We start from the raw sequence: 11,846 nt of genomic DNA on the forward strand, positions 1-11,846 counted from the left end.
CCTGCATTCTCGGAACTGCTGAAGTTCAGATTATGCACCACACAAGGGTGTCACATACACGCTCACCACACAATGGACGCATGAGACAGTATGGGCAGGAGTGGAGATTTTGGGGTTCCCAGCTGAATCCAGAAGCAGGGACACACAGAGACATGCACACTGGGGAGAGCTGGCACATAGCACAACAGTGCAGACAGCTGTTCCCTGTCCCAAGCATGCTCGTGACTTCTTTGAGATCTGCTTTCTTACCCATCCACCCCTCTGAGAAAGTCTCAATTCCCCCACCACAGGGCTGAAAGCCTGACACAATGCCCCACGTAGGATGTGCATATTGCAGCTATGTATGCACCTGGGCTTCCCGCATGTGCAGGTGTGCTCACAGGTGGGCTGCTGCTCTCGGGCTCTGGGAAGCTCCTCAGAGCAAGAATGTACCAGCCTGCACATAACTTTTTCTTTTTTTTTTACTTGAGAATAAAGGCCTTTTTAAAAAAATTCTGTTTCCCCTGACCTTTCCATTCCATGGTTTCTATGCAGGCCCTCTATCTCTCATCAGGCCCCAAGTACAGACTTAGATCTGGAAAACTCTAAAGCTTTTCCTTCTAGAAACCATGATCATATTCCATAGCTGGCTGGTTGGTTTTTGTTTTGTTTCCCTTTCCCTCTTTCCACCTTAGAAAGCTGGCCTCTCTTCCTTCCTAGCCTTAATTTAGTCTGTCTTTGTTTCATAGGCTTCTGTACTTTCAAAGGTGAGAGAGATGGTTGAAATCGTCACCTCCTTTGAAGACGGGGTGCCCCAGATTGCAAGTAGCAAACTGCTGCTTCCAGCCTCCATGGCCAGCAGTCTTTCCATTTCACTGCACAGTTCCTCCCCAGCAGCCCGCATGGTGGGTCACCATTCACCTATATCCAACGGGTCACCATATCACCTATAGCCAACTGGACCCCCAGCCTGTAGTAAATGTCAGCCAGCTCCTGACATTCGAGCACTGTGCCAAAAAAACCAAAAAGAATCCCTCAACTACTGACCAAGACAACGCCAACTTCCTATTATCAGTACACTGGTTCTCTTCCAGCAATAAGGCCAAAGGAAGTGGGAAAAAATCCTCAATGCCCTTGGAGGGCCAGAGATGCATTAGGCGTCTGGGCACAGGGAGGGTGGGTCCTTGCAGTGCCCATAAAGAAGGCACATTTGTACTGCTGACCACGTGCACATCATAGCTGCCTTGTCCACCCCTCGACAGGCATCTGTACCTGACAGCCATCTCTTTAAGAAGACAAAGTGCAGTTGAGTTACCTCTGGCCTGTGAGGCAGAAGACTAGTGACTCTGACTGGGTCATCCCTTGATCTGTGCCCTGGTTTTTCTTCTACGAAATCATACCCCTTCCAACTTCAACACTCTATAATTCTATAAAATCCATCCCACCTTTGGATTAACAGGCAACTAACAGGAGCATTCACAGGGGACCAAGCCTGAAGCCTGGAACAGAGGGGCAGCATTTTTCCTTTAGGCCACTGGATTCCACTTGAGGTGTTCTTGCTCTCAAACTGCCAGACTGGGGCTGGGATTATAAAAGTTGTAGCTATCCCAGAGGCTTTGAGGATTTCACTGTCTGATGCATCAGATCTGCTGCCAGGGTCCCCAATCAATATATCTGATACTTTCTTATTCCCCTTTCAAAGCTGAGATGGGGCTGTGAAAATGACAACTGAATTTAATTTCTCTGTTGTTTCTGATGCCTAGTGCATGGAGGCATAGCCTGCTACCAGATCGCATCAATCTGGTCAGAAGTGTAGAAGCTGGGGAATCTTGGTAGAAAGGAGGTGGGAGATTCAGCTCCCTTCTGCCCACAGTCTGCAGTCTGGGTGTCCGCTGGCAGGCTGAACAAAGGTGTGTGTGCCCTGAACTGTGAGTGCAGGAGAGACGACGACTTACGTGGCTCCTTTTGCCTTCTTCATCCCCTACAGATGTAATTACCATCTCTGAAAAGACCGTCTGTCCAGTCTGGTTGTTGGTTATCTAAAAGAGAAAGGTACAGTGCAAATGAAGTAGAAGAAATTCTGGGCAAATCCCACAAGTTTTGTTGTTGTTGTTGTTGTTGTTTTATTTCCTGAAGCAAGAGCATTGGGTAAACAGTCTGAATGCCCACTCCCCCTCCTTGCTGAGTTCCCAGCAGCTGTCAGATGGACAGCTTCCCCTCGGTGCGGTGATAGAGACACTCACAGAGCCTGCCTCATCAGGTTGCTATGCAGAGGAAATGAGGTGACTGTGGAAAGCACTCAGCACAGTGCCTGACACCTAGCAAATGCTCAACACGTCAGCTGTTTTTATCATTCTTGGGGCTTGTCATTTGAAACTCAATGTCAACTTTCTTTTTTGACAAATTACAGGTCTGGGTGTCTAGTCAAACATCTTTCATGAGAAGTAAGCAGTTTTAGCTACAGCAGCCCCACTTCTGATTCTGGGGAATGGTTTCATTCATCAAGAAAGTGCTTAAGTACAATGGAGACTTGTTCCAATATTCCTCTCTCCGTCGTCTGCCTCTGATTCTATGACCAGGTGCAGGCACCACAAAACTAAGCCTGATGTGGATCCCAGGCCATTCCTGCCCCATCAAAGGCATGTCTAATATTTGGCTTGGTGATGAAGGATAGTTAGGACACTGGCCCGGAAGCTGGGAGACCTGTGTCTTTGAGCCCTGGCTCATTTGCCAACCATCTAGTATATCACTTTTTTTTTTTTTCCTGACCGGTAAGGAGATTGCAACTCTTGGCATGGTGTGGTCTGCACCACGCTCAGCCAGTGAGCGCACCAACCATCCCTATATAGGATCCGAACCCATGGCTCATTTGCCAACCATCTAGTATATCACTTTTTTTTTTTTTCCTGACCGGTAAGGAGATCACAACTCTTGGCATGGTGTGGTCTGCACCACGCTCAGCCAGTGAGCGCACCAACCATCCCTATATAGGATCCGAACCCATGGCCTTGGTGCTGCCAGCGCTGCACTCTCCCGAGTGAGCCACGGGGCCGGCCCTAGTATATCACTTATAATAAGTTATTTTTCTCCTTTGATTCACAATTTTCTCATTTCTACATCCTCTTGAAAGTCCCTGCCACCTATAATATCATAGGAGTCTGTAGCCAGGACAAAGTGGAAATTCTTAGCCTAATTGGCTGTAGTGGGTCAAATTCCAGTTCTGAGGAGATAAGAACCATGTCTTCACTATGTGTTTAAATTTTTACCAAAATAATTCTTCTTCACAGAAAACAAATGATGTCTTCTTCCTCCATAGTAGCTTTTTAAAGGCTTAGCCAATATTATATTTCTTAAAAAAATTCTAGAATTCTGTAGGTATGGCTTGCAGGACTTTTCAGAGCCTTTATTATACTAATATGTTTGTTTGTTTTTTTAACTCTAGGAGGAGAATATATACAGTGTTTTCCAAATATGTTTCACCACCACTGAGCCCTCTGTTATGAAGCCATGCATAACTGATAGTCCGTGGAACCCACTTGAGAACTAGAGCACGGTGCTGATAACATAGCTTTGCTATGATATAACAACAGTAATAACAAGAACAACTTGCTTTTGCATAGCACTTTACAATTTACAATAAGCTTTCCTATACTTAGGTCATCTGACCCTAACAATACTATAACAGAGATATTGATATCTCGATTTCATAAACCCAGTTAGCAAGGTTCAGAAAATTTAAATAATTTTCAAAATCACACTAGTTACTGGTAGGACTGACACTCAGGTACTCTAACATCTACAAGGAATAACTTTAAGAAAAGCAGCCAAACCTGTTGGCTGATTTCTGTCAGAAAGAATAACTTAATATTGGTTTTGACAAGAATAAAATAATCATTATTGGTAACATTCTCCAGTCTTCAGATAAACGATGCTAATTTTTTCTGTTCAGCAGGAAAACTCATTGACACACCTGGTGGGTACATTCTTTAGCTGACCCATCAAGTGGGGCTTATCCGCATGCAGTGGGAGAAGAGCCACTCAAAAGCTTCTTCATAGTCAAGGCAATGGCGCATAAACATTGACCCCCTTATGCTCATGGCACAGAAACACTATTGTGTCAACCAAGTATTGCCTCGGCACTTTCATGACAGCTATCGTGGCCTTGCATATAGGAGTTGAGATGAGAGTAGAGGTCAAACTTCTCGATAATCACAACAGAATGTCAACTCTGTATCTGCACAACAGACTCTCTTCAAGAGAACACAGGCTTGTGTAGTTTGTCCTGAATCCTGCCAAAACCACACTGAAGATATTTCACACCAGGGGCAGCCTAGTGCCACGTTACTCTAGATATGCAAAGAGGAACAGATCAAGAATAAACCTGCTTGCTCCTTATGCAAGACATTAGACCAAGAGACCACTGAACATGGGATAGGTTGGAAAAGAATTCTGCTACAGAATTTTGAAAGGACAACCAGCAAATGAATGAATGTTTAGTCTTATGACAAGAGAGGGTTTCCCTTCTGAAGATGAGATATATTATATTTGAGTCCCAGCTAAGGAAACAGTGAGGATCGATTCACTACAACATGGTCTCTATTTCAACTCTCTACTGAGATATCCATAAACCCACAAGATAAATTCCTCAAATTCAATACTAGGAAAGTATCTGTCCAGACCCTTGTTTCCTTTTCTTCAAATGATGAAAAATCCCTAAACATTCCTTTGCAATTGGGCTGGCAGGAAGCCTAGAGTTAAATTTATGCCTTAAATGCAAAAGCAATTTAGGTTCCTCATACATATCTCTCCCCTTTAAGCCCGTACCAGCGCTTTCTCTGATTTTTAATCTGTATTTTACCATTCTCATTTGCATTTTGGTATCAAATATGTAAGTAAGACCTTAGTTCTCTGATGGGACTGGGGCTATAGAAAGGAGGAGGTGCTGGCCATAACCTCCCTTACCTTGTGAATTTCCCGGTGCACATGGATGGTATTATTTCCAATCTTGGTGTCTGTGTTGGTCTCATTGTGATAGCTGGGAGGTAAGTTTGCCAGGTTCACTTCTGACGATGTTTTAGCAGCAGCTTCTTCTGCCTCCATCTATTAAATCAATGAATTTAATGAACAAAATTGCTTTCTCTTGCTACTAACGAGAGTGCATTAGAAAAAGAAGAACCGCTTCTCATTTTCTCTTCCATGATTATAAAGAGTGGGGATAATGATAGATACCATTAATTAGGACAAGACAGGGTACTGAATGTTTTATGTACATTACAGCCCTTTAATCTAACACCTTCTCTAGGAGGTGGGAGTTAGTGTCCCCCATTTTACAAATGGAGAAACTGAGGCTAAGGGAGGCTAGATGAATTCCTAAGACTCCCAGTGAAGGGCGGAGTTGGGATTTGAATATGTTTTCATTAAGCCATCATGGCCCCCATATTAATGCTGTTGGTTCTTTGCCCAACACCCAGGGGCCTAATCCTGGGGTCACATGCATCCAATTCCCATTCATGCCAACAACCAACTCTGTCTCTCTCTAAGGGCACTCTCTGACCACAGAAGTGTGCTCAGTTTGCACATGCCTCAAGTGCTAGAGAGTTAACATGCCACTTTCTTCACCCCTCACAATTTAAGGTGTGTAGAATCTATACAGTCTCTCTCTGAGGCTCCTGAGTGGGACTGAGCCCTAATGCCCATAGCAGTGACCTGCTCATGAGCATACCTCTGTTGCCTTTCTTCTCTGCCATCTCACTTTCCCACTTCCTGCTAGTGTTTCTGGTATCACCTCCCAAATAAACTGTTTGCTCCCAAGTCTCTGTTGCAGGGTCTGGTGGTGGTGGTGGGACCCAAATAGATATAGTCCCTTATCTATTGCAGGTAGAGGACAGCTACATCTCCTTCCCCACCCTACCTCTTGCACAGGGACCCTTTTAGAGACTCAGTTGACTAGTTCCCAAGGTCCACAGCCCTTCTGTTTCTTCTTGAACCTTTATCCTTCTCTGGTATCAGGTTTCTGAGGCCACTGACCATTGTCCTTAAAGCGTCCAGTCTCATGAGCCTCCATGGTATATCAGTCAACTCCTGTCTGCACCCAACTTCCCCTGCCTTAGCTCTGACAAATGGACAATCAACCACAACATATCCCATTCACAGATGATTCAACCCAAAAGGAGGCTACACCATGGACTAGCCGAGCCAATCAGACATCCTCTCTAGGAATTTAAAATGAGAGACACAAAGAGAAGTTTTAGTTGGTGGTTGGCAATTTTCCAACACTGCTATCTTTGACTCTGGGCTATTTTTATTCCTTAAAAGTAATCCTCAAAAAATATTTCCCTATTACAAAAAAAAATCAATGTCCTCTTTCCCCTAAGTACCAGCTGAGTCCCCTCTTTTTCCACCTCCCCCAATCAGACTTGCTGAGCTGGGATGGATATGGCGGAAGAGTCGTCAGGTCTCAATGCAGCACAGACATTGAACTAAAAGTGTGAAGGAAGTATAGTAGGCACAAAGGCTCAGCTAATCAAACTTGGTCAGTGACTGCCAAGTACACAGTGTTGTGTTTTACTCGAGACTATTGCTGAGATGTTTGAAATTTGATCACTCGCTTTATAATAATAAGAATCATAATAATAATCCCCTAGGTTGGGAGCATTGGCTATGTCTTGGCCATTGCACCAGACACATTGAATATTCACAGCAACCCTATGAGGAAGGTGTTATAACACCCGTTTTGCAGATGAAGAAAGTGAGGTTGAGGGAGGTGAAGGCATCTGCCTAAAGCCACCACATTGTTAGTAAGTGACAAAGCCTGGATTAGAACTCCAGTCAGTCTGACTCCAAATTATGCGGCTTTCCCATTTCAGGATTGTAGTCTTCCTGAATAGCTTATGCTCTTACTAGAAGATAAGAGAGCCCCACACAAGCCAGTTTGAGGATGACTGTGAGCTAGCTTGTGTGATGGTCAGGAAGCGAGTCAAGGATTCAAAAAACAGAAGAAAGGCTCCCAGTAGTAGGAGGAGGCATGACCGGGCTGGTCTCAATGGATGGGTAGGATTTGCACAGACGGGAGTGGAGAAGACACTCCAGACAGCACAGGCAAAGCTGCGGCAGTCTGGACAAGGGTGGTGTGTGCTGTGGGCTAGAGCAGAGGGTCTATGCTGGGCACAGGATCAAGTGGTAGGTGAGGGTGGAGAGGGGTCAACAGGCAGATCTAAGGGGCAGCCCTCAAGCAGAGGGCATTGGTCTGATTCTCAACCAGGAGGGTACATCAGATACAGCCCAAAATTTTAAAAAAGATGAATATCTGATCCCTTCCCCAACCTGCCAAATTGGAATTTCTGGAGATGCGACCCCCAGATATCAATGAGCTTCTCAGATGATTCTGAGGCTTTCCCTCCCCCCTACCTGGACCCAATTAAGAATCTCTGCTCCAGGCAATAGGGAGTTATAGCAAGTTCTAGAAGACTAGTTGAGAAATAATATACAGACTAGGGAAAGAAGAAAGAGGAGTCAGGGGACTAGCTAGAATCAGGTCCAGAGGATGGGAGCTGTGTCTGCAGAGGGGCCTTCTAGGTTACAAAGCCACTGAGAGATGGCCACTGGATTAGGCAAGTAGTTGCCTCCAGCATTGTCAGAGGGCCCCACAGTAGATAGTGCCAGGGTTCTGGAGTCAGACAAAGTGGGTTCAAGTCCTGGATCTGCCACAAAATAGCCATGCGACCTTGGGCAAGATGCCAAATCCCCCAAACCTCAGCTTGCTCATTTATGAAATGGGGATGATCCTACTTTGTTGAGTGGATGTAAGAATTAAGGCTCATGAAATCCAAGTGCTTGGTACTGTACCTGCCACACAGCAAATATGTAAGACATAGCTGCTTTTATAATGGTGACCTTTAAGAAAGCAGTTTCAGAAGAAGCTAGTTTGCCAGAGTTTATGAAGGGAAAAGAGTTTATGGGCAGAAGTGGGAACAGCAAGCAGGAGATACCATGTGTTTGAAGAGTCGCCATCAAAATAGAGAAGAAATAGAGCTAAAATAGGAGACAAAATGAACAAGAAAAGGACTTTTCTTTTTTTCAAGCAAGGAACCCTGGTACATTCAGAGACAGTAAAGATACAGCTGGAGGGCCGGCCCGGTGGCGCACTGGAGAGTGCACTGCTTGCGAGTGCGGCGGCGCTCCCACCGAGGGTTCGGATCCCATGTGGAGACCAGTTCCCACTCACTGGCTGAGCGCGGTGCGGGCGCAACACCGAGGGTTGCGATCCCGTTACCGGTCAGTAAAAAAGACAAAAAGGAAAAAAAAAAAGATACAGCTGGAAAGAGAGGCACCAAGGGTTGCGATCCCGTTACCGGTCAGTAAAAAAGACAAAAAGGAAAAAAAAAAGATACAGCTGGAAAGAGAGGCTAAAGATGGTAGAGGGGATATATCCAGAAGGAGAAGGGGATGTTTTAATGTTTTTTAAAATTCCCATTGGACTCTGAATCCTACAGTTTGGCTTTCAAATAATTGAAAAGTTACCAAATCTAGAATTTGCTGTGGACTGAGCAGATAGTCTTTTTATAAAACCTTTGCTCCTCTCAGCCAGTGGTTATTTCAACAGAATGAGCTCACAGTTCTTTAATGGCACCATGAACTAAAAGTACAGTTTACAATGGAAATTTCAACCACAACTATTATTGCCACTAGCAAGAGAAACTCAAGCCAGAAGCAATAGAAGTTGTTTCATAAAGGAGGAATGTGAATGCTATTAAAAATGTCATTTATAGTTTGTTGAATCTGTCTGTTAAAGGGGCATAGTAGGAAAAATTGGAGAGATATATCCGGGCTTGGTATTGGAGTTGTTGCTAGAAATAGGTAGGCAATAAGAACGTTCATTCTAAAATACCCCAGTTACAGACATGGCAATGAAGGCGGAAGAAATGGAGCAGTTTTATCCTCAACAGACATTTATTAGCAACATATGGAAAAATAAAACAGGAAAATAGGAATATCCCAACTAAAAGCCATTTGAAGATTTGCTTATCCCAATAACCATCCTACTACAGCCACTTTGTCTTTCCTCTTAAGAAACATCAACAGCTTGAGTCAGTCGGAATATTTTAAAAGCCAGGAAGTTACATGAAAGCAGATTCATGAAGCAACTATGTAAACAATTAATGCATCTGGCCCAGGTCCTTTTTAGTTCTTCTCTGGGACAGCAACTAAATAGCAACCATCCTGTGCTTATGAGATTTAAGGAGATTTCTGGCAGTCTCTTATTAAAAAAATTAATACTAATAGCCACAATCTATTAAGAATCTATTCTATTTTTGAAGATATTTTTAAAATACATGTTTAAAGATACATTCTATTGAGACTATCAAACAATGGTGGTGCCTTGTTATTATTCATGCTACGACTATTAGTATGGTAATAAGGATAGCTATTATTCATTGAGGACCAACAATCTCCCATAATCCTTATAACAACCTCATGCAGAGGTTACTTGCATTATCCCTATTCTACCTAACCCTATTTTTGACAGTCAGGTAACTTGCTTTACTCACATCCTCTGGTTTAATTCTCCCTCTACCTAAGGGGTGGTCATTTTCTCCATTTCAGACTCTGGATCCCACTGGTTAATAAGTGGCAGAGCTGGGACTGGATGAAAGAAGGCTGGTCTCCACCACCCATTCTCCTACCACGAAGGCTTTCAGACTCTCTTATCCTGTCCCCACTGCCAGAGAGGACACTCTTTGGGAAATAACCACTGACTGGGGTGTATTTGATAGCCAACAGTCTTCTGTTGGCAAACTTCGGCCTGTTGATCTACATAACTCAAGCAGAGCCACATCTGGAGGGAGGAAGGCTGGGGTCCTGACAAAATCCAATGTGGGTAACTCCCATGGAGAAGACATGGCCACTAAGGCTCTGCTGGGCCCCAAACTGCTCTGATCATGAACAGACTGAAGACGTCCTTGCTTTCACCAGGAGCTAACATCAGAGGACCAGTCTGCAAACTTTCTGAACAGTGGTGGGCACTTTCCCACTGAATAAAAACATGGAGGTGACCTAGTCAGTCATATTGGGAATCTGTGTGTAGGAAGGAAAGTCCTAGAACCCAGATAAGGAAAGCAAATGACTTGCACAGGAACCAGAAGGATCAGGAGCTCAATTTAATTTGAAACTGCAGCGTTAAGAGTCGTTCCATGTGATTGTTCTTTTGCTATCACAGGAAACAGAAAGCCCATGCATCTTGGAATCTGGGCCTGCCCAGTGGATATTCAGGTACTGTTGCCCATGCCACCACCTCCCAATCCATGGTCCCCTTACTGCAACCTCCATCAGGTTGACTGTTGTAGGGTGAAAGAAATATCCCCAAACTACACAGTGTTCAGGGTAGAAAGCAACCTCTCCCTGTAGACAAGAACTAGCATTTAAGGCTTGCCCAAGAGGACTAGCAACATGGGCACAGCAGCGATGTGGAGAAGGCTGACCTAACAGCCTGGACATCTGGTCTCTCACTGACTCCTTCACTGGGATGGCTGGCTCCTCTCCAGGCTACTGCCAGAGTTGGGTCCAACAGTGACCAGGCCTATATAACCCGGGCACCAGGGACAGCTCCCCACCCTGGGATCACGAAGTCTCAGCCATCTGCACCTGCTACCCTGGGATCCCTCACTGTGCTTCAATGCCCACCGTAGAGGACAGAACAGGATGCCACCCACAGTGTTTGGATCTGGGAGGGGATGGAAGGAAGAAGCCAAACAGTTTGCCAGGATATCTGGTACTTGATAATAATTGTTGCCATACAAGGGGTCTTCAAAAAGTTCATGGAAAGATTCACATTATCTTTTAACTCTATTTTTCCACAACCTTTTGAAGTAGGCTCATCTATTGTACACCTATTATTTGCCAGGAGCCCACACTTATTCATGGTATGGAACTCTCACAGGAAACTCAGGTTCGGGATGTTACAGGATTTGCCCAATCTCACACTGCTAGTGAGTGGCAGAGGAGGAGCTGAGCCCAGGACTGACTGTGAAGCACTCTCAGGTGAACGTGGGGTTGCTTTTCACCTTCTCATCCATCATCCTCTGACAATTTACATCGCTGGGGTTTAGGACTTCTATCTTCCTTCTCCGCCCCCGCATGGCTTTAGGGGAAGCATGACGGCCTAGACAGATTGCTAGCACAGCTCAGGGCTCTTTGTCTCTTTGTCTCCACAGGGCATCCTAACTGTATTTTCAGAAAATAGCACAAGCTCAAAGCTTAACGGACAAGCTAGAACTTGGAGGTTCCTGGAACGTCCTCGCCTCTCTGCAAAATCCCAGCGCTGGAATACCGGGCCTTGAAAACATCTGCTCACAACAGGGGGAGGCCAACAGCATACTTGAAGACAATTGCAGGCTGGTGGCGGGCAGCCTGCAGGCAGGTGGTGACCCCAGCTACCCAGGGAGGGCCTAGCCAGAAGATTCAGACATTTCGGCAGGAAGGCAGAACGAGGAGGAACTGGGATCACCCTGGGCTGCCTCCAAGTCACCCCGCGTCTGCTGTCAGCCCTTCCCAGCCCCTTGGCGGAACCCGAGGTCCCGACCAGCGCAGCGGCTGGTGCCTGGAGCACTGCCTTCCCCAGCCCCCGCTCCCCCCAGCCCGGCGCTTCCCGGAGCCGGCGCCCTGGGGCGCACCCACCTCCTCCACCGCGCTGCGCAGTTTGTGCTGCGTATCCTCCATCAGCTCCTCAACCTCGCGGAACATCTCGTTGAGGGTGGCCTCCTCCTGCGGGTAGCTGAGAGCCGGGCCGGGCTGGATGGGAGCCGAGGTCGCCGTCGGAGCGGGCGCGGGGGCCGTGGGGACCGCCACCGCCAGCAGCAGGCACAGCAGGG

General features: G+C 45.9%; 1 protein-coding gene across 1 annotated transcript in view; it reads right to left on the minus strand.

The window, feature by feature from the left end:
- DKK3 (dickkopf WNT signaling pathway inhibitor 3) overlaps positions 1-11,840 on the minus strand; it is a 48,018-nt gene extending 36,178 nt beyond the window's left edge. Inside the window, exons 1-3 of the mRNA XM_008580415.1 lie at positions 11,653-11,840; positions 4,942-5,079; positions 1,935-2,018 (exon numbers count right to left, since the gene is read on the minus strand). Coding sequence (XP_008578637.1) covers positions 1,935-2,018; positions 4,942-5,079; positions 11,653-11,718 — 288 coding nt within the window. The 5' untranslated portion in view covers positions 11,719-11,840. The remainder of the gene's footprint in view (positions 1-1,934; positions 2,019-4,941; positions 5,080-11,652) is intronic.
- Between the last annotated feature and the right edge of the window lie 6 nt (positions 11,841-11,846).

Source organism: Galeopterus variegatus, unplaced genomic scaffold, assembly GCF_000696425.1.
Source record: "Galeopterus variegatus unplaced genomic scaffold, G_variegatus-3.0.2 Scaffold2083, whole genome shotgun sequence".
In the NCBI taxonomy this organism is placed as follows: Eukaryota; Metazoa; Chordata; class Mammalia; order Dermoptera; family Cynocephalidae; genus Galeopterus; species Galeopterus variegatus.